Source organism: Stylophora pistillata, chromosome 13 (genome assembly GCF_964205215.1).
Source record: "Stylophora pistillata chromosome 13, jaStyPist1.2, whole genome shotgun sequence".
NCBI classification, from domain to species: Eukaryota; Metazoa; Cnidaria; class Anthozoa; order Scleractinia; family Pocilloporidae; genus Stylophora; species Stylophora pistillata.
The window spans coordinates 2,990,544-3,013,472 of record NC_142531.1 but is presented as its reverse complement, the minus strand read 5'-3'; the positions used below and the strand labels follow the sequence as shown (position 1 = coordinate 3,013,472).

Here is a 22,929-nt window from a genome sequence, read left to right as displayed (position 1 = left end):
TAAAATTGTTAATGTATTAAAAGTTTCCGACGAACGTCAGACCTTCATTCTACAAACTCTTTAAAATATCTTTTATTTTAGCTTCGTGTACCTTTAGCTCCCTAGGATAGGTTCAGAGCTACCACTCATCCAAGAATTAAGGTGGCAACTAAAGATTTGGTGTTTAACAACCCTATTTAAAACCAGCACCCACCTTAAAAAAAAAAAAATCAGATCAAAATATATCTAAATGTTTATTATCTTCTGCCGATGAAAGAACTCTATATTTCGGAAGAACTTGAAACACATCAGGGCGTCCACAGAGCTTAACTTGACTACCGCCAGTGCAGTTGTTTATACCGAAAACTGAGAGTGGATCCATGAGCAGGCTTCAGTTCATCCACTCCCACAGGGGCTGTTTCTTCGTCTATGTAGATCATCCAATAGAATTTATCGACAGGTCTGCGTTGGACGCCACAGATGGATGTCACCGAATGGCCGTATGTGGAGGTTTGGGTGGTGAATGCATAACATGGATGTTTTTTAGCGGCTTCTTTCAGGATGTTGTGAGCATTAGTGCCATTTGCTACTGTCACGCACTTGGTGGGTGGAGGAGTTTTTCCTTCGGTGTCTTTGTTAGTGTCGACGAACCTGAGCTCAACGCAGACGGTTATATTCTAAGGCAATAAAAGGGAAAAGATCGTTTTTTTTTTGTTTTTTTTTTTACTATTCTACAAATGTTTAATCATAATTTCGAGCGAATAAGTCGCGATAAGTCTCAATTAAAATTCAGTCCGGAGCTGTCGCCTTGTCACGATGAAGGGGGGGAGGGGTATGGTGGGGGGCATAACGAAGATAGCCCCCGCCCACCTCCTCTCATGACTTTCTATGCCTCTCAAACTAGTAAAAATCAAATGAATTGTTTCTTGCTAATCTCACCTGTTGTTCTCTTTCATCTGAAAGGGAAAATTCAATCGCGTTAGAAACTGAAACTTGAGGAATTCACACAACAAACCCATTCAAATTAAAGAAAAGAACTCCGGTAAAGTTTTGTTACTCTCACAGCAGACCAGCTCTTGCGTCAGAGAAGGGACAAGCACAGGTGGACAATAGGCCAACGCGCCTGCACATGCAGCGGATTCGGTTAAAGTCGTTAGCTAGTGTAGGAAAGTGGTCACAACTTTTCCTGTAAAAGACTGTTTTCAATTACCTGTAGTTTTAAGACACACTATGTCTTTGACATCGTAGGGTAGCGCTCCGATCAAGGCCGGTGTGACATATAGTGTGCTGAGCAAGTTAATGAAGGATCCATCAGGTTTTTGACGAGACACCAGCCAGCGTAAAGTCTCAGAACACTTTTTTGTCTTCCCTTTGGCTGCTAAAAGAGCCTGGACATGCAGAAATGTGATCAGTGCAGAAAATCACTCTACAGATTCGATACGTTACAAGCTTGATAGGTCAAATGGAAGGAAATTATTTGGCATATGATGTTATTTATATAAAACGCTAAATTCCTACGACAAACCAATGATGATATGTATGGTAATCAGAAAGGAGAATCAGATTTGAAATCAGCAGAAAATTGAGAGGAGACTTATCGGTTTTGTTGTATGTGTAACGTCATTGCTGTACATGTAAGCTGTAGCGAAATTCCTTCTTTACGATTTAGGGTTGCCCTCTCAAGTCGGTTTTTTCATTGATATTTTCCAATTTAATTTGCGTTTTTAAAACCTGTAATTATAATTTTTTAGTAAGCAATTCCTTAAGACGCTCAAAATTCTTAAAATTTTCTTGACATTCCCCTTTAAAATCACACAAGATGGATTGCGTGACAAAGATAAAGAAAATTTCCGTGACAGAGAATTGGTAACGTACCTGAGAAGCAAGAGCTGCTGTGACTTCGTTTCCCCCAAACGTGCTGTCGTTGATTTGAGCCTTGAGAAATTTTCTACCTCCCAAATGAACAGCTCTATGGATTTTCTTTTCAAGTATCTTCTTGTTCAGTCCTTTTATGGAATTCTTAACACAGGTCAACGCCATTATTTGCATTGCAAGCGTCTCGGATACATGGTAACTGGCAACGCTCGATTCAATTACCACCTTCTTACGGATTTCATCCACATAGCCAAGCATTTGCCTGTTCAGAGTTGTGTTGCTGCTACAGAGAGCCATTACAGCCAGGCTGTATTGAAAAGAGTGATTAAATCCCAACTGAGGGAACTTGTTTAGTTTGTCTCTCAGGCTTCTAACCAAATTAACATCATAAAAGCGGCTGGGGTCTTTGCACGTGGCCAAGGCTCCAAGTATATAAAGTGCTACCCTTCCCCCGGTCAGTGAACCGATGTCAGCTTTAGTGAGCTCCGCATTCAGATGCTTAGCACCAGTGCTCACAGAGTGACCAGTAAGACGTAGAGAGTTGAATGCAAACGCACTCACGTGACCCAACCCGTAACTTCCATTTTTGTTTTGTTGATTCTTTAACCATTCGGCAGCTCTGATGGCTGCGCGCGTGATGCTTGTTCGCAGAAGTCTGGCACCTGAAACGCGTCAATTGTGGACAATGAGCTACAGCTTTCGCTTTTGAAACTTCAGACAGGCATTGAGGACTAAGGCCTATTATCACTCAAAAATACACTGTGAAAATGATGAAATGAAAAAAGAAAAAAAAAAAAAAAAAAAACAGCCCTGAAGGAGTCTACCTCAAGCTAGCAAGGTAAGGAAATCGTAAGGGGACACCTAACAATGTGCTGAGTTGTGGTTCTTGAATCTTCCAGATGCGAAAGCTGTGACTTAACTCATTTAACACTTACATAAAAAGCATGTTAATCATATTGCTAAAACGATGGGCAAATTTGTATAATGAGTCCAACAGCCCAACTTCGCACCTAGTATAGTCAGTTCGGAGTCTGGTCTGTTCTCCCTTTTTTAAATTTATATTTTTCTCTCAATTTAAAATCCATGTTTCATTTTCGCTTTCAAATGTTTTTTCCTCCTTTTTTTTAAGCAGAATGACAGAACAAAGGTTACTGCCACACGCAGAGATGGAAAATAACTTAAGTTTACCAATATGACGCAAGTGATAATGAGATTTGGCAACAAAATTTATTTTGCACATATACGAGTAGTTGGGTATCATTGTTTCATATGTGGTCTTTCATCTGCATCAGGGTGAATCAGAAGTTACTCGGTAAACGGTGAAATGTATAAGACTTGTAAATTGATTTGCTGTAAATTAATAGACGTGAGGAAGGTAACGTTATAAGCCCGAGATTGATCTTTTAGTTATCACGTTCCTGTAAAAATTGTATCCCAGCGATCAATACCCAGGAAAACAGAGTCGAAGACATGCTTCTTAAGTCGTTCGCGTGAACAACATCAGCCGATTTGAAAGCATTGTTACTGTGCGAAAGTTAAAAACCATGTACGCAAGTAATACCGAGATCTTTCTTTATACTTTAGCTCTGCGTATCGCGTCGTCAAATGTGCAGAGCGTAAGATGTTTAGCTGTAAGGCTTAAAGAGCGAAGGAAAGGTAGAAAAAGTCGCTGCCTTGAAAACTGCGCACGTCAGATGTGATGAAATATGCTGGGTTAATTTAGCATTCCTGTAACATAGCTTGTATAATTTAAATGTTCTGCTTAAATGATTCGTATAAGGAATAGCCCCACACATTTCTTACCGCAATATCCTCTGGCTTGAGAGAAAAGGGCAGCAATCACTAGGATCGTCAACAGTTGGAAGTTCATGATTGCGAAAAATTCTTCTTCACAGTTATATGATCTGATAAAAAGCGTGTCTCTTCAGATTCTATTTTCGAGTGCGCCGACAAAAAGCATATGTTCTAGAGGAAGTGCAGAGGTTAATCCGTTCCATATCACATTACCAGTGGGTCCCAGACCCTGGCGGCGTGGTTAGGCAGGCACAAATAGGACCAAGAAGATATCCGCGTCTGCGTGAAAAAAAAAAGAAAAAGAAAAGAAAAAAGAAAAAAAAAGGATTAGTAGCTTTTTAAGTTGAATAAAGAAAATGCCTGGTTCATATTTGAGTCAACAGACTTATATCTAACTAATTAACACCGGTCGGAAACGAATGATGTACATGTACTTGAAAGCCATAGATGCCATATGCCTGCTGCTCCTGTAAAGTTAACTGAAAAATTGATAATTTGGATATATCAACAAAGTCGAAATGATAAATTGGCCACCGTAACGATTACAAAAGCTGATGTTTCGAGCGTTAGCCCTTCGAAACGTCAGCTTTTGTAATCGTTACGGTGGCCAATTTACCATTTCAACTTTGTTGATATATCCAAATTATTTCGTTACTCCCACCGACGCAGCCCCAAACACTTTCTTTCGAAACTATCAGCCTTTATTCATTTGAAAAATTGATAGTTTTCTACCTAGATATCTGGTAAAATTGCTTTGTTCGTCCTATGGGCTGATATATTTATGATGCGGGAGTAAGTTCTGGCAATGAACAGGCAACTTTCCTTGATTGACGTAAAGTCGATATCCCCCGCCGCTCACTGGAGAAGCATCGTGACGCCCCAATAAAGTCCAAACCCAAGCGCGGGAAACTAGTCAAATTTTTTGCGGTTGTGTTGTTGTTTTGTTTTGTTTTGTTTTCTCTTATTTTTTATATATTCGAATATTGTTTTACAATTTTTTCCAGTTTTTTTTTTTGTTTTTCCCTCAAAATCGAAAAATTTATAGTTATCAAATTGAAGGCATGTTAAGCTTTTCTCCAAACTTGAAAGAAAATGGCCAATAGTCCTTTTTAAAGTTGTGGGCTTGGTGGCCAAGCCTTTGAACAGGAATGAGGCTTAGGGTGACCTTGTTATGATAAATATGTTGCTGCTTTTCAAATGCAAATTACCTTGTTATCATGCTAACTAGATACAGGTCTCTATCACAACAGGGTCACCCTTAGCCTCACTCCAGTTCAAAGGCTTGGCCACCAAGCCTACAACTGTAAAAGGGACTATTCTTGCAAAAACGCCACAATAAGTCATAAACTTCTATCCAACTAACTGAGGTCTGCGGAAATCCTGAATCTCCTTACTCGTCCTGGGCCTGGGGGGGACGGGGGTGGACATTGATTCCGCTTTTGTCGATCCCAGTACTCAAGCAACTTGTTGGATAAATGATGAAAATTTGGTGAAATTCGCGTGCAAGACAATATGTAGAGAATTGTATCGCTAAAGTGGACCCAGTCAGGGTTTACGGGGAACTTGTCTGTGATATTTTATTTTTAATTCTATTTTGTGTGTTCGTTTGTTTTCCCATTTCATAACCCGTTGATAAATAGTGTTCTGTATGCTTTTTTTTTCGTAAATGAACAGACTTATTTACCCAGTTAATCGCAAGTTTACTTTTTTGTACATCCTTCAACCGAGGATATGCATTTCGCCACAATGGGATAAAATTGTGTGGTTAACATTAAAACCTCATATCTAAGGTAAATCACTCCTACTTTCACATGTTTCTGGAGTTGGTCTCTGCAGTCGGTGGTTGATGTATTATATACAGACACAACGAAAGCGGCCAACGCCAGGGTTCAAATCCTGGTCAGGGAGGTTATAGTTTATGATTTTACATTCATGATTTTATTTTTTTAGTGTTCGTTTGTTTCTCATTTTTTACTTCGTTGATAAAGATTATCTACAAATGTGTTTGTATGCTGATTCATTTATCGTAAATAAAAGGACGTCGCCACATTAAAGCTGGAACAGCTAGAAGTTTGCAAGACTTTTAGACTTTCCTGTGACTCTAAAAATGTGATTTACTTGGCTTCCTGCAAGAAATGTCTCCTGCAATACTTGGGATCTACTACTACCGACTTTAAAGTGAGATTTCGAAATCACAAATCTGCTATGCTCACAAACAAAACAAGTTGTGAAGTAGCAATACACTTTAACAAAACCCCACACATCCTGGACGATTTTTCGTTCCAATGCATTGATCAGGTACAGGCCCCTAGTGGCTCTGTAGAGATCGATGGGCTTTTAATCACAAAAGAGGCTTATTGGAGTGCTCAGTTGTTCTCTTTGGCACCCCATGGTTCGAATAAAAGAAAGGAATTTCATTCGAAAAATAGAATTTGCTATAATTAATTTTCCATCTTATATTAGGCGCTACTAATTGATCGTTCAAAGGCCCTTTTCTTGGATTTTGTCGGCCCTTTAGGTATGGACTGGACTCAGAGGCTCTGCCAAGGGATCTTATTTTGATTAGTATCATTTAAGGGCCCTTCCAAAGATTTTGTTGCTAATTTGCCCTTTCGGGCTCCAAAGGCCTTGTTTTGGGATTTTGTTACGGTTTACAGTTGTAGTTAAAAGTGGGCTTTCCCTTTTTTAATGCTTGCCGCATTACTTCTTTGCAATTGGTTACGTCACTCATATTAATATATTTAGTACTCTTATCTCTTCGTTTTTAGGGTTTGTTTCTTGTATTTTGTCCATTGCTTTCTTTGTAAGCAGGTTTTTTGTTATCTTTTTATTAGCACCAGTTCATTAGTCATTATCTGTAATTACGTAATCATTAGCACTTCGATCCTATTTAATGCTCTTTTTTTATTTCAAAAGTTGTAAATAACTGAAGGTCTTTTATTAAAATTGTTTATATTTTTTGCGTCAGAAGTTGTCCATCCTTGCAATTTTTAAACTTTCTATATACATATATATATATATATATATAACTTTTTTCTAGTTTTTAGTTTTTATGTAAATACGTTCCACCTGAAGAAGGCCGAAGGCCGAAACGTCGCCACATTAAAGCTGGAACAGTTAGAAGTTTGCTTCATGTTTCATCGTTTTACACTTACTTAAAATTTACATTGAAGCACTGTATCCTCCTTGGATCCTTCTACTGGGAGCTCATCGTTTGGTGTACCTTTTTATTCTGCGTATATATATATATATATGTGTATATCAAGTTCTCCGCAGCTCAGTGGGGAGACTGGTGGACCGCGATTAGCGCGCCTAGTCAGGGTACAAATCATCGTCAGGGGAACGTGACATCGAATTTCATTTTGTATTCTGTGTATTTATTTATTTGTTTTTCTATTTTATGCTCTCATGCAATATTTATATTACGATATCTAATACATCTCTTTACTTTTATGCCAATGTTAAAACCGTGTTTCTCTTTTCACCAGAAAGCGTTTTTGTTGGATTTCGTACTTTAATCAATAGTATTTCTCCTCGTAATTATTCAATGAAACATTTTGCTACTACCATGGTAACTCGTGGAGTAACACGTGAAAACTCTATTTCTCCAGGGGCTTTCCTAATGCATTCCCGAAAGGCGAGGAAAAAAAAACCAGGCGTCATAACGGTGACTGTTCATTAGTAATTGGTCAGTCTTCTCATTCCATATTCATGACAATTTGTGAAGTTTTCTCAAAGCAAACAGGTCATGAACGAGTGAGGACGTGTCACTGTGAAGTTTCTGTGTTTGTGCCAATAAAATGAAGAATCTGCTTGAAAGTTGTTTGAAGGTAAGCAATGGTGTTAGAGAACAAGCCAGAATAATCTTATCGTTCTTTCCGAAGGGATAATAAACTTGTTAAGTAAGGAAGAAGACAGGTTTTTAGTTCGCTTCATGCTTCGCCTTCGACTGAGACAAATGTCGATGAATTGCAAAGGAGCATGAAGTGCGAGCACAGCAAAGCCACGTGCACTTTATCTCTTCGGTGGTTGTCCTTCTGAACGCGCGGAGAAATTGGGGCAAAAACTTTTTAACATAAACCAGTAACCTTGTTAAAATGAACTTCTTTTTGAAAACACGTTTTGCAACTCAAATTATTCGTTCGACTTTAATTTTCTGAGCTCTCCTTTTCTCTTCAAATTTTTTATCAAAAGTTGCTTGTAAATTAGCCAAACATTAAACTTTGTTTTATTCATCTCTGCTTACAGGATGAATGAGGTGATAAAGATGACCGCAAAACGAAGAATTCAAGAAAAAAAACTGAAATCAACGAATCCAAAAGAAATTCTACAAAGATAAGAAGAACTTTGAAATTAATTATATTATTATTATATAAAAATGGTGGCTGCCTAAATTTCTAAATTGGCTTGTGAACCTCGGCTGATTGAATCATCAAATACGAATGGGAGTTGGAGGAGTAAAAGAAGGTGAGGAGGGATTCTTTATGTAAGACTTGCTTCAGGTGATGGCAGCCACCATTTTTAGTTGGATATTCTAAACTTTGTAAGATGGCACTGCAAGGCAAATGGCTTTTGAAAGAAGAAATGTGAAAATTAAAACAGGCACAGATTATCCAGTCATTGTTGTGAAATTAGAACCGAGAAACAAATTGATCGAGGTTTTTCCGAGAAAATGCTTTCATTATTTATATCACAACAAACTTTTTCAGGAAAAAAATCATTGTTCTTGTTTTAAGCAATTTTTTTTAATTCTGGAAAAATACGATTTCTTAAGGGTAATTCGTCTACAATTTTGTCAATGCAATAATCAGTGCCGCCTTAGAAGATTCACATATTTTCTTTGTAGTTTTATTGCAATGGACAAGAGAACGTTGGCAACATATAACGCTTTACGGGAAAATTATTGAAATACGTTTTGTCTGACTAGTACAAAAGAATACCTTTGTCCTATTCGTTTGTTATGAAACAATCCCACTTTGGTGATACTACGTTAACGATACATTCGCCGCCCTAAACAATGACGAAATTGACGAGGAGAACACCTAGCTGACATTAAGTTCCTTGGAAAATTCCAAACCTTTCTGAAACCGAGAGATTAATCAGACAAATATTATTCTATAATCCGAAATCACAACAAGTTACGAATATTAAGATTTGAAGAGACGGATAGACGAATTTGTAAAGTTGGTGATACGCCTGAGAATTTTCTCTGACATAAAACTAAATAATTTACAAGTAAACGATCTTTAAAGAAAAAAAAATGCAAGTTTGACTTAGACAAAAATAAAGCTCGCTACGACCTTCGGTAAGAACCGAAACGCAAGCCAACTCGACTAAGTCAAAACACTTCGAATTACGACCCACGGCCACTGCTTGACGTTAGACCATAGCTCTGGCTTTTTTATGGAGTTAATTTGAACAGCAGCAGACCACGGATGATTTCGATCAACAAGTACCGACATCTTTAAAAAATGCCTGTGGACGACATAACATAACGAATGATACAAACGGAACGACTTCAATTGACCAATGACAAATGGTAACGACCGGTAATTCTTACAGCCAATCATATCTCGGAGAAATTGACCTTGATTTTGGCGACAAACTGTTCACTTTTACTCTTGCATTGACTATAAAAAAAACCAAATTGAGAAATAATGTCATTTCCTTGAAAAACAAAAGCCTCAGAGAAAACTTACATGCCAACGTTCTCGCGTCTCTTAGCAAGTTAAGTATATAAAACCAAAATGTCTGGTTCAGGGGACTCCAATTAATTTTCTTGAAAGGTATTGTTTTGATAGTTATTCAGACTACAAGAATTTATCCTGTCTGCAAATAAAATACGTCAAAAAGCTAGAGGCATTTAGAAATTAAAATCTTACAGGCAGGGCAATTGGACTAGAGGACCTGGACACATGATCACAAATCAAACACTTCTTGCCTTGAACTCAATTAAGGAGACTTCGAAGGGTTTAGATCAATATCGATCTTTCAAATCCCAGTTCCAGCTATGAGAAAATAGAATTGTCTGACAAACCAAAGCGAAATGATAAAGTGGAAGTCGCGTTAAACTAATTTTGTCTTGCACAACTTTCGAGTTTACAAGAATTAGACAGGAATTCAAGATGAGCTCGGTTAACAACGAACTTAAAGATTTTTGTTTTTTTTTCCGTTTTTGAAATAGCATCTGTTCAAATAAGTTATTGTCATTAAATGCAATTCCTCGTTGTTATAACAAATTAAAAGAGAATTTCCTCAAGAAATATGCCAGAAACTATAACGTGGAAGAGATTTTTGTGTTTAAATGTTCCTGCCTTGAAGAAAAACAAGTGAACAAAAGGACTGATTCAGGATTTTTCCTTGTTTTTGGTCTGTACAACTTGTTTTAAGGTTTTTCGCTGAACTTTACAAATATTTTTTGAACCAGACATTGGGTTTTATCGTATTTATAACGTAGAAAGACCTTTTTCACCCCGAACTTAAAGTAACACAGGAAATTTTGAAGATTGAAATCTGAATTCACCGATAAAAAAATGAAAGGTAACTCAACAAAAAGTTTGTGCTCAATTCGGCCCATGAAAAAGATAATTTTAAGATTATTTTGGTTATAGTAAATGAACTGAGCCAAAATTTTTCAAAGATACGGGGAGCCAAGCAATTATCCAGATTGTCGGGACTAAAACAATACAACTGACTTGGCTCCTAAGAAAGATTGAAGTTTAATCACAAATGTTGATCAGTTAGAGTCAAAGTATTTCCTGTGTAACAAATAAAAATAATCCGACGGCTGAAAAAGGTCTTGTGAGCAGCGGCATAGCAAGTATCTTTTATGTTGTTATAAAGCAGCTGATTGTAGCTTGCCATCATAGTTAGTAGTTGCCATCTTATTTCTAGAGTAGTAAAGTATATATATCACCTTATGCAAAAGAAAACAAATTCAAACACCAAACTTTTAGAGAAAGAAAGATGAATTTCTCTACGAAAAAAATTGACACTTAAGCTGTTCAAAAGTGTTTAGGAAAAATTTTTTGCACAAGGTGATCACATCTTTTGGCGAAAAAATTAAGGGAAGCTATTTAGAATTTTTTGTTGAAAATGTTGTCAGGGGAAATTCTGCGCAAATTGCTCCAAATTTTCCCGCCAAAAGTCTTAGTATATATTCGAACGAATTTTTCTTGACTACTTAATGGAAATTCACTCAACTAATTAAATAATATTAGAAGAGAATAAAGTAATTGAAAAACAAAATACTTGTATTACTGTTTATTGTCTGAAATGTTTTTAGGAAGAAAATAAAGATCACTATAAAACAGCAAACAATATTGTTGAGGTTATTGAATTATATTCAATAATATACAGAATCCTAAACATTCAGCATAGAAAAAAAAAAACGGCGCATGCGTATTTTGGGCGCCTGTATTTTTCTAAGTTTTTTGGCGGGAAAATTATAATTTTTAAACAGATGTTAATAAAAAAGAAACAAATATAAACGACATCAAGTTTACCAAGCACTGAGCTGTAAGTTTCTGACAGTCCTAGTCGCAAAGAAATTGTACGTTGGAAAAAGAATAGTCGAAATGAAGGTTTTTGGAAATCAAACGCAATGGATTCAGCTTAGAATCTCCTTGATAAATTGGAACTCTTCTCTAGAGTTTCTTTTTACCTCTTGCTTGAGTTTGACTCCAGTTGTCGATAATTCAGTACCTGAGAGAGAGAGAGAGGAACTACAGAATTAATGAATACATCCACCATTTCAAATTTATATTGAATCCTTCCAACGGCAAACCAACTAGCAAACTTTATCATTACTCGAATTCGCTCGAACCTCAAATTAAAGAATCCCATGCAAACTGGCTGTTAATGTCATGTAGCTCTTCATAATATTCTTGTTCGTTTCATCTTCTCACGGTTGATTTAGATATCCAAAGATAAACAACTATAACCGATACAAGCAGATTGCCGTGAGTCTAGTAAAATAATTAACTTATTCCAAGACGACTGTGAAATTGTCTTCGCATTACAACAAATGCACGAGCCAAAAAGAACTCGTGAACGACTTTCTTTGCCTCTTATCAATTAGAGTATTTTTTGACACAAAACAAAGCAAAATTCGAACATGTTTCTGTATCGTTCACTGACATATTAGTTGTTGTGTAACACTGACCCGAGTGCAACATGTAGTTTTGTGATTTTGCAAAAAAACCTTGGAATTCGCGAAAAGGCAAACTTTCACGAGCAACGAATTGTAAACATGTAAATTAGAAGGCGCTAAAAGTATGTGTCATGGAATCTCAATAATAATTATTTTGCGTGTATCGGGTCGATTGAAATTCTCATTTTTTCAAGACAGAAAGGAAACATCAACACATCTCTATAAAATCAGTGAAGTTACCATCCTGAAGCTTGCCAGCAAATAACGTTGGAAACAGTCTTGAATATTAAATGCCGAATAATGGTACGAACAAAACCGACATGTGAAAAACATTGCAATGATTTAGACACATCCGTTTGACTTCACTAATAACTCAGACGGAATGGTAAAGTTATTCAAAGAATTTTTGAGAAATCAGAAAAACTCGTTGGCCAAAACTCAGACTGCTTATCCATGACCTATTAAACGAGTTTTGCGCGGTCTGCTCTGCTTCGATGTTTAACAACAAATTTAAACGATAGCATAAAAAAAGATTTGAGTGTTAATTGAATCTTGAATGCCTTACTGCCTTTACAACTCAAACTACTACGATATGCATTTTCATGAATTGTAAATGGATGCAAATAAGGAAAAAGCTACAGTCTAACAGCCATATCCCAGAGATAAAAAAAAAATGTAGGAAAATTCTAATCGGAAAACAATTTTATGGTAAATGACATATGCCAAAAATGGCCAAGAATTGTTAATCAAAAGCTCGTGCAACTGGTCTCCGCTTCGTTCTGGTTGTTTTCTTATTGTGGAATTTTAATGCACTGATTTTTTCGAATTTTCACCACTTTATTTTAAGAAATCTTCAAGACAAAAACAGATGTTAAAATATTGCTTAAAAACCTTACACTGATACGGCAATCTGCATACACCGACTGTAACCAAATATCAAATTGGTGTTACAAAAATTACATCATATAAAGCAATTAACTCACGTTTTCTCTCCCGTCTCTTCTCTCTCGTCTCTCTTGTGATTCTCTTCAATTCCTTTCTCATTTACTGCTGATTTTTTTCCTTTGTTTTTCTTGAATTCAAAATCTGCCCGATGAAAGATGAAGGAAAATTGAGTATATTGAAAAATATGAGAACCAAGATAAATTCAACGACTTAAACCATAATGTATTAGCAAAGTGATCGTCTATTTCACAAGCAATAAGTTCCATTTTCGTTATGCATGTCTCCTTTCACATATCTACTCAAGATGATAGATAGAAAAATGGGCTGTCTGATACTGCATGTGGCTACTGATATGACACAATTACTCCGAAACAAACAATAAGTGACATCGGGTTAAAATCGGGTGAAGTTCGGCATTCTATCGATACCCTCGTACATTTCCTCGACATATTTGGCTACTGGCCTCCTCTTAATAATAATTCAATTACTTGCACAGCGCCTAATCCTAAAGTTCTAGGCGCTTTACAAACGTCTAACGATGATAATACATTTACATTATTACCTATCATATAAAATTATAATAGTTGACACCCTCAGAAATAAAATATTACCATCAGAAAACGGAAAGATTTCCGTATAGGGGAATCCTTGTTTACAATATTTGCCTCATTGGCATAAGCAATTCAGTTTCTGATGGAGCTAAAAATAAATCAGTTCGGAATATCGAAAGGTCAAAGTACGATTAACTCGGCCAATGAAAACGAGCCTGATGCATTGAATACTTTTTGTGCAACACGGGTTTAAAAACTCAAAATTTTACATAGAATGTATGAGCTCATTAGCGCTTTTGCCACCGAGAAATTTTGCAGTTTTTGATGGACCATTTCTCCTTGAATATTACACCCAAAGAGCTAAAAATTTCACCATGTACTGAGGTTTTCTAGCTCTTTAGCTGCCTGAAGTCAATTTGTATCTAACATGCTTCCTTCTTTACGCAAAGCCGTATGCAAATGAGCAAAAATGTAAACAATGACGTCAGCATGAATCCGCCTATAACCCCATACCAATCAAAAACAAAGCCGTAGTCCCAAAGGAAATCTATTGTTTTGCCTCTGCTTCCTTAATCCAAGAATGAATGCATAATGAGTATGGGGTTATACGGAAATCTTACCAAATTTGAACAAGGTTTCTACTGATCTTATTTGTGGAGAGAGATTGTTCCACAGGACAGGAGCTGCGACCGCAAACGCTCGATCACCATAGTTCTTCAGCTTGCTCTTGGGGACGCGGAGCTTGTTTGCTTTACATCTACTAGTGATGCTACTGCTATTCTATAGTGATGCTACTACTATTCAATAGGAGGCAGTGGCCACAAAAATTTATTTTTTGTCTGACTAAAACTAATATCAACTTAGAACATATTTGCGACCTATCAAAACATGATACTTAAGTGTAGTTGGCACAACATTGAACTTTGCCGTAGGAAGATTACCGCTTTAGGAAAAATTATTTTTTAACAAATTTTAGTCGACGAGAGTCTCGAGAAAGTTTTCTTTCATAAAGCGAATAGGGTAGACCACATAGTGGACATAGTTTGTTCGCCCAGCACCATGTACTGTACTGGGTTAGTAACAGTATTCAATTAAGAATTTTATTTCTTACGGCTATGGAAACCTTGTGCAAACGAAGACGCCCTCTCCCCCAGAATTATTCCACTCCACCCTCTCAGTCCTCATCAATATTATGATGACACGACCGTTAGTCAACTTGTATTTGGTAAACGTTTGAGCACATTTATTCTAAATGTTGATCTAATATCGCTAAAATAATATCTACAAGGAAAAAAATAGGTTGTTTTCTTACCTTCCTTCAAATGTTTCCACGAACAATTTCTTGAAGACATTTTACATGCTAAGCACGTGTCTGAGGCCATTACTTTAACGTGGAGTTCTTGTACGCTACTAGTTGATGGCCCACCTCTTTATTCTTCGAAGCACGACGATATACGCCACTGGTGACGATGGCAACGTCGACTTTGAAACTTTTTTTTTCCATTGTTGGGTTCGAAGATGGCCTCCTGAGCGATCCGTTTGGGTCTTGCGGAGGGAAAAATTGAATATTCATGTTGTAATTTGCAATTCAAGTATTTTTTTTTGCTGCTTCAGGTGAATGCATTATGGAACGCGAAAGATTCTTTTGTGAACAGCTCCCTGGTTAAATGGCCATTTTCACGTAAACAGCGCCATAAAATGTCTTGTTTTATTGACATAATCCTGTTTACAAGCTGACGATCATTATTTGAGTCCTTCTCCCAGTAAAATTTCGTTTACACTGACAGTCAATACAGGAAAAGGAAATAACAAAGAAAAAGTGGCCCAGAAAATCAAAATTTAGTTACAACAGAATAAGATGAGAGATAAACAAGAGAAGGAACTTTAAATTATCAAGTTTATTTTTCTATCATCGTAATACTTGAAAAATATCCACTTTGTTTTTCTTGCAGAAAATAATCACTTCGAGGCAAGGTTCACAATGATCTTAAAATACTTCTTACTCTTTGCAATCTTTTACTATTTTTTGCTTGGAAAAACTTGGTTTAAAATTACTTCATTAGTTCTAACCACATGCATAATGAAATCATTACACACAGGAATGGAAATGTATTAATATATCAAATAAGGTCCGTTAAAAAACACCAACATTTTCGATCTTTCTAACGCCAAGCATAAATATCTGATCCAAAAGAGCTTCAAATTCGTTTTAAATCATCGTGGAAACTTGAATTGTGTAATAATTACTGCTTATAAGTCATTTTGTAGAAAATACTGCACGCACTTGTCTTTAGGACATTATATCATGAGCAGGTAGGTGCAGTTAATCCGCCAAAGAAACAGAATGCAAAGTCATTGTCTTTTCCTTCCAATGCCTTCCGCGGCTACTCTGCGCAAAAAACCACCAAATGAACAACACCTACAGTTTTCGCTCCATTTGTTTTTTTAATCCTTCTGATCAGTTGATGATGGTTTTTTTTCTGTTTTTTTGTTTTTGTTTTCATTTTCAGAGTTTCCTTTGAACAGCGTTACGTGATATCCGTCAGTGGGTCTTCACGGCAGTTTATAGCATATAACAACTTCTCAGTCATAATTTCTTGGGTCGAGTATTGAGGTAGTTTCACCATAAACATACATGTTTCTACCCGTATGTACCGCGCGTCTGAAGGACCTGAAATGTCAATCAACCCGGAATTGAAAGTGATAAAAAATCTACAGACAAACAATCAAAAATAGCTTTACCCTACACTCGATTTGGGAAGAAACTTCGCTGTAACTGTAGCCTTGATCGGACAAACTTAAAACAGAGACAGCCATCATTGCAAATGTTCCCTAAAGAGTATCTCTACTTCCAAAATTTCCCCCCCCCCCACGACGCCCCTACAAGCTCAGCTCGAATCATATCCATCAGTACGTTGTTAATCAATCCAGGTGCTCCACAAAAGCACTATAACTTGGATTATTCATAATTCCCTCTCTCTTCTTCTCCAGAAAACTAATAGAAGTAAGAAAATTTACCATGTACTACTACAATTTACTAATTACTGGCCTCTGGGCTGGAAAACTTGTGGGGGGCAATTATTACTGTACAACCAATTAATGTATACAATTAAAAAAAACCTGGAAATTCCGCTAGCCACTGTCAAGCAATAACACTGTTATTCACTCACAAGAGCAACAATGTACACTGTTACAAAAAGTTGCAACTCACCTCTCCCGTCAGGGGGACCAATTTTCATGGGGTATGGCGGGACGTGTACATCAGCTGTGTTAGGATTGCCGTCCTGACAAGTGCATCGGCTTGGTAACCTTTCTTGATTACATGCAAACTTCACAAATTTTCGCAGCTGGTCCTGAGAGCGAAGAAGAGACCAAACTAAAGTGAAGAGCTGTGAATTGAATGCGGTCTATGTGATGACATTCTTAATGCCATCTGATTTTTGTCTTTCTGTTCTAGTTTTATAGTTACTTGGCTTTTTGTTTCTTGGCTAAACGAGGTTGAAAAAGAGAGACTTGAGTTTGGCTTCCTTTCATTTGTTTGATTTTCTCACAAAAAGACCGAAATCATTTCTGCCAATCTTCTCTCTGCTTCTCCTTCTCGGGGTCCATCACAAAGCCGACTTATAAACTAGTTTGTTGAACATTATGGTGACAGACTTAGTAAATCAGTTCTGTTTTTCAGAAGTGAGAATGCTGTGGAGAAACTTTTGAAACAAGTTCTTGAAAACACATGTCTAAAACATTGTGCCGCTATGAAAAACAATGTGCACTAAAAACATTTACCAGATGAGGGTAATTTTTACCCGAATTGACCAATCAGAGTGCTTTGTTTGTTTCAGTTTACCGCCGGGTAAAGTTTACCCTAGCCAAAAGATATTCACCCAAGTACGGCACAAAATTGTACGTACAAATGCCACATTTCTAGTTATAACTCCAATAACCGATCAACATGTAGCCTCTATCGCAGTTTTGACATGTCCTCAAGTAATCTCGTGGTAAAAGGGTAGATGATGATGTAACTAACAATTCTCTGAACTGATTTGTAAGTTAGCATGAAGCAGCTAAGAGAAAGATTTATTAATCACAACTTAAAAGTTTAAGGGTTGAATCACAAACCTGAGAAAAACTTTCCATTGAGTTCCAGAAGTATTCAATGTGCACATCAGTATCTTTCACCCCTGCTACATAGCAAGTGTGGGCCTGGCAAAAAAGAAAAGGAAAAAAAAAACATTTGTCAGTCTACAAATTCGTTCCTTACAAGCACTTGGGCGGCGCCTTAATCTGTATTTTGCACGTATTTTGTCAAGTTCTGATTGGCTCCTCACAATGTTAACCTTTTTCCTGATTGGCTGTATTGATAATTTTGCTGTCGGTTTACGACCGGCGACCAAAAAAGCATTCTGTTCCAATTTCGTTGACCAGCCAAGATAGCTTTGTCTCTAGTTTGTCTAGTCTAAATGGGTTTGTTTCTCCATGAGGCACCTAGGGGCATCGTAATAATAAAAAATGCTCGTGAAAAACATGAAAATCACAAGAAAATCCCTCGAATTCTACTTCCATACTGTGCCAAAGTATCAGTACGACTATAAATCATGTAAAATGATGGAATAGAGTGATAAACCTTGAGAAATCCTAGGTCAAGAGAGGGTTGCCCGCACGTTCGAATCTCCATGTCCAGCGGAGTCATGACTGTGAGTACGTGCAGAGGGACCACTGAGGACAGACCACAACGAACAGCCGCCATACGTGACTCACATCGCAGCTCCTTGAGTCGTAAATCTCTAATTGCTTGTACGTATGATCTGTGATTCTCCCATCTACGGCAGAGAGAGACAACAATTCTTTTTCTACTAATAAGAAAGGGCGTAAGTTGGGTTATCTTATCCACGAAAAGTAAATTATTTTTCACTTAATGTTCATAATCTACAAAAACCTTATTTTAGCTCGATCGATTGAATTCTCAACAACTATTCGTCCTCTAACACTCCATTTAAGGACCTGATGGATTCATAACTTCTGTCTTACCTGGGTTTCAAACTTAACATATACTTTTCATGAATTTGTCCTGGTAAAAAAAATATATATTATCGATTGGTTTTCTCCTGTGCTCAGTCTACTCTGCACGTTGTTGGATACAGATCCCCACAGTAGACCTTTTACTTACGTAACGGCTACATCAGCTCCATTTTCACACAGTTCTACTTCTTCGCCGTCGAGGGAGGTGTAAACAAATCGATATGGACACAGATCAGCTTCAAAACACAACATTTGAAATTCCTCCGCGCTTTCCACCTAAAAAAGAATAAACATACATCACGTATGCCATCCAAGGTCGCCTGTCTCGTTTTAAATACATTGGTTTGTAGTTGATATTGACACTACACAATTTTTAACGGCTTAAAAATCTTTATTAGAAAGGATCTACCGTGGAAAGAGTACAACGGCACTTCCAATCAAATAGCGCAAAAAAAAAAAAAAAAAAAAAACCAAAAAAAAACTGGGTTTGATCTGGTTAAAATGTCCTTTACTCAAATCGCAAAAAGATCGTTTAACAGTAAATAATGTCCCCAATTAGTTGTGAAAACTAAATACATCGACACATTAATAAAGCTTTTACTTTACTTTTACTTAAATTCAGATAGTTTTTAAATCAAGAGCAGAAACGACCAGGAAGAGACATTCGCCGTTAGCGTCCAGCAAAAACTATGTATCGAAAGACTCCAAGAGAAACTGTCTACAAACAGAGACAACAATGACAACCCACGATGAACAACTAGCAAGGGTGTGGCCGACTAGGGAAAATTAGGGCATCAAAGCAGCATGCAGCCTCCGTGTCTGTCAGGAATGCACAATCAAGTAATCATCGGGTGTAAAAACAACTTAGCATGCCTCCTAATGCCAGAAATACACCCAAAACGTATACGTTACCTCTGAAAATCGTCGTAAGTAGTTATAACTGAGAATGTCAGTTTCTCTGAGGTCGTCCTGCGGGTCCAACGGCAGGTTCAACAAGCTTTTCCAGAAGCAAGGTAACAAATCCAGTGCGAGTGGAATATCAGCTCTTAGTGCAATCCCCAGTAGCTGTGTAGAAAAAAGTGAATAACACATAATTCCTTCCTATAGTATCAATACGTCACCCAGATGAGGTCAGAGACAAGCCAATCGGCTGGAAAGTGTTATATTACTATTCTACAAATTTATCTCATTTATTGATACAAGGACACTTATAGCACAACAAAAAGATAGGCTAACATATTAAATAAGTAAACTTTCAGCAGGGCTGTAGCCTAGCAGCGCCCGGTGGCCCTTGGCGCGTTATTTTGCACCCTCTTGAGGGTGCAAAATGACGTTCTCTTAGAAATAGACAATCAAAAATGTGTTGCCATGCTATTGTTGGACATGTCTGCGGCGTTTGATACAGTCGACCACGATCTACTACTAGAACGAATGGAAAAACGCTATGGAGTAAAAGGAAATGTGCTAAAATGGTTTCGATCCTATCTCCAAGACCGAAAACAGTTTGTAATAATTGATGGAAACAAGTCAAAGACGAAAGAACTTCGGTACGGTGTTCCCCAGGGATCAGTACTGGGTCCGATTTTATACGTATTATACACTTCACCCATTGGGGACATCATCAGACGGCACGGACTAAACTACCATCTCTACGCCGACGACACCCAGCTCTATCTCCCTTTCAAGCCCAACCCAGCCGAACAACCCAGTTCTATAGCAAAAATAGAGGCATGTGTTTCTGAGATAGACTCATGGATGGTGTGCAACAAACTGAAACTAAACAGAGAAAAGACGGAGCTATTGATCTTGACGGCACGACACCGTCCACCCCCATTAGTAGAGTATGTTGAGGTGTCTGGTGAGCGGATCGAGCCATCTCCCTCTGCAAGAAACATTGGAGTTACCTTCGATGAGCACATGTCATTAGATAAGCATGTCACCAGTACCTGCAAAGCCTGCTTCTTCCACCTTAGAAACATTAGCAAGATAAGGGACTGCCTATCTCTAGCAGATACTGAAAAGCTAGTTCATGCATTCATTACATCTAAGCTAGATAACACCAACTCGCTACTATACAGACTGCCCAAATTCCTGATAGATCGCTTACAAAATGTCCAGAATGCCGCAGCTCGTGTCGTCACTCATACAAGAAAGTACGACCATATCAAACCTATTTTAAAGCAGCTGCACTGGCTCCCAGTTAGCCAGCGCATAGATTACAAGATACTACTTCTGACCTACAAAGCGCTCAACGGCCAGGCCCCTAGTTACATCACTGAACTGTTGAAGCCTTATGTAACGACCAGAAATCTGAGGTCCTCCTCTAAAAATTTACTTAAAGTACCATCTGTTAAGCTAGCAAGTTATGGCCATAGGTGTTTCTCTTTTGTAGCACCGACTCTATGGAACTCTCTTCCAAACAACATAAGAGTGAGCGGCTCGCTATCACATTTTAAGACCTGTATAAAGACATACCTTTTTAACAAATTTTATAATTAGACTACTCCTTACTGAGCTATTTAATTATATAAGTAGTAAGTTAGGCCGCTAGATAGTTAGCTAGTAAATTAGTTGATTAGTTGGTGAGCTAGTTAATTGGCTAGGAAATTAGTTAATTTCAATATAAGTTTCAAGTTTTTACTCTCATTATTACAGACTACCTTATTAGCTAGTTTCTTTTACTCATGTTTTAGAGATTTTTATGGTTTTTTAATCTTATCGGTCCGATTTATAAAATTATTGTACAACGCTATTGGATAGTGATAGAAATAGCGCTATATAAATACTGTACTATTATTATTATTATTATTATTTTTGCTCTTGGGCGACTCAGGAATCTTAGCTTTTTAATAGAAAGCATATGCCGGGCACCCTGGATTTCACAGTTTCAGAGCACTGGGCTCCCTTCAATTTTTCTTAGAGCACAGCCTTGTTTCAGGAATTCTACAACCCTTTAAGGAGTGGCAACACAGTTATGAAAAATAGATTTAAAAGTCAAACAGAACAAATTGCGATATCATATTTTTCCTCGCAACAAGTGGCTAAGGACTTCCATGTTCAAGATTAACAGAAGTGTGGTTTTCTCAACTAAAAATACATAAAAAGTTCAACTTTACCTGTCCAAAAAAGATAAGTAATTCCTCCTCCGTATAAGTCATGGGACCCGGCTTCAAAATAAACTTTCCCTATAATAAGCATAAAGGAAAAACAAAAGCCATCAAATTTCAATTTCAACAGCCTATCTATACTAAGAGTTACTATGTCATATAACTGAGGAAAGAAGAAAAAAATGTGAAAGAAAGAAGTGTAACGAACGGCAAAGCCTTGAAAATTCCTACGTAATTGGCTCCTTCATTGAGTCCCCTTGGAGGGGTTCCCTCGTATGCTGATTTAAGTAATTTCACTTCAGATGACACACCTTGTTCTTGTTAGCAGCAGAGCTAGGGCATGGTACTAAAAGCCCCACATGGGTACCCTGGAGTTCACGCGCCATCAGCCACATGAAGTGACGGAATGAGCCGCCTGAAATAAAAGAAGCAAAAAAGATGTAAATCCTGTGGCATGCAATCAGAAAGTCAGCCAGTGCGGTAATCGCCACCGCGGAGATCATATCAGATATGGAATGCAAAGTGAAGCTAGACAAAAAAAAGACACGTACGTAATTAGTTTGATGTGCAATAAACGTTGTGTAATTTTTACCCTTTCTAACACATAAGCAATAAAAACTGATAGACGTTTTAACCTATGGGTGTTATCCTGATGTAAAAACAATTTCCCTCGTCAATTTACAGGGAAATGACTGGCGGCTAAAAAGGGAGAATTACTCAGTCGCACGATCCTGAGTATAAAGAGGTCAAAACCTAGCAAGATGAGGCACAAAATGTGTGGCAGGCACGCAGACGTACAAACATAATTAGTATATACACACTCAGTGATCTTGGCGTTTCAAGCAATCTGATTGGTTCGCCATCTCGGGCTAATCAACAATGTACACCTCCGAGCGAGTGGATTATGTGAAAAACAAAATAGCGGGGGTAAACTCGCGTTTCGTTAAAGTTTCAGAAGCAGAAATTGCCTTTAAATGGCTTCCTTTTAATTTTGTCGAGATCACTTCGTGTGTATATACTCAAACAATTATTCTTTTCAATCTCGGTGAATAGTGGCTTTCGGGAATATTTAGCCACTATTCACCTCGATTTCAAAGGATAATTGTTAAATATTGTACCAATATCAAAAAGATAGAATGTCACTTCAAACTTAGAATTGATCACATAGCCAATAAAGCATCTAAAGTTTTCACATGGAACACTGTACATATCTAAACCCAGGTTAATGGATAGAAGGTATGAAATAATGACGCATATCGCGCTACGAAATGTTCCTTAGCATTACCTGACCCCAGGACCTGCTCTCCCTGGAGTACAACTTTCAGAGGGAAGACTGGGTCTCCACCGGTGGCGACCTTGACTCTGAGTCCACTGGAAGGAATGGCAGTAATGTTGTGAGCGGCCTGACAAAACTGCGGCCCGGCTGAAGACACCTTATCCGCTGAAACAATAAGCAGAGTAAAAAGGATTTAGAGACTCTGTATATCATTAGGAATGTTGGGGAGTTGGC

General features: G+C 37.6%; 2 protein-coding genes and 1 long non-coding RNA gene across 4 annotated transcripts in view; all 3 read right to left on the bottom strand.

Annotated features, from left to right (window-relative positions):
• Window positions 1-56: 56 nt before the first annotated feature.
• Window positions 57-3,815, bottom strand: LOC111331279 (cobalamin binding intrinsic factor). The gene is made up of 5 exons (XM_022936350.2): window positions 3,658-3,815; window positions 1,855-2,516; window positions 1,190-1,367; window positions 919-935; window positions 57-656 (listed from the first exon to the last, which is right to left on the bottom strand). The coding sequence occupies exons 1-5, from the start codon at window positions 3,722-3,724 to the stop codon at window positions 315-317; spliced, it is 1,266 nt and encodes a 421-aa protein (XP_022792085.1). The 5' UTR covers window positions 3,725-3,815; the 3' UTR covers window positions 57-314.
• A 7,150-nt stretch (window positions 3,816-10,965) lies between these two features.
• LOC148717283 (uncharacterized) lies at window positions 10,966-15,040 on the bottom strand. The gene is made up of 3 exons (XR_015994934.1): window positions 14,609-15,040; window positions 12,784-12,886; window positions 10,966-11,352 (listed from the first exon to the last, which is right to left on the bottom strand). It is a non-coding gene; the product is annotated as an uncharacterized LOC148717283 (long non-coding RNA).
• Window positions 15,041-15,175: 135 nt separating this feature from the next.
• LOC111331256 (putative E3 ubiquitin-protein ligase HECTD4) overlaps window positions 15,176-22,929 on the bottom strand; it is a 40,996-nt gene continuing 33,242 nt past the window's right edge. For both annotated transcript variants that reach the window (XM_088743935.1, XM_088743936.1), the window contains exons 41-49: window positions 22,705-22,860; window positions 21,731-21,834; window positions 21,429-21,497; window positions 19,225-19,377; window positions 18,461-18,588; window positions 17,918-18,113; window positions 17,413-17,496; window positions 16,508-16,649; window positions 15,176-15,967 (exon numbers count right to left, since the gene is read on the bottom strand). In XM_088743935.1, the coding sequence (XP_088600061.1) occupies window positions 15,825-15,967; window positions 16,508-16,649; window positions 17,413-17,496; window positions 17,918-18,113; window positions 18,461-18,588; window positions 19,225-19,377; window positions 21,429-21,497; window positions 21,731-21,834; window positions 22,705-22,860 (1,175 nt within the window). In that variant the 3' untranslated portion in view covers window positions 15,176-15,824. The remainder of the gene's footprint in view (window positions 15,968-16,507; window positions 16,650-17,412; window positions 17,497-17,917; window positions 18,114-18,460; window positions 18,589-19,224; window positions 19,378-21,428; window positions 21,498-21,730; window positions 21,835-22,704; window positions 22,861-22,929) is intronic.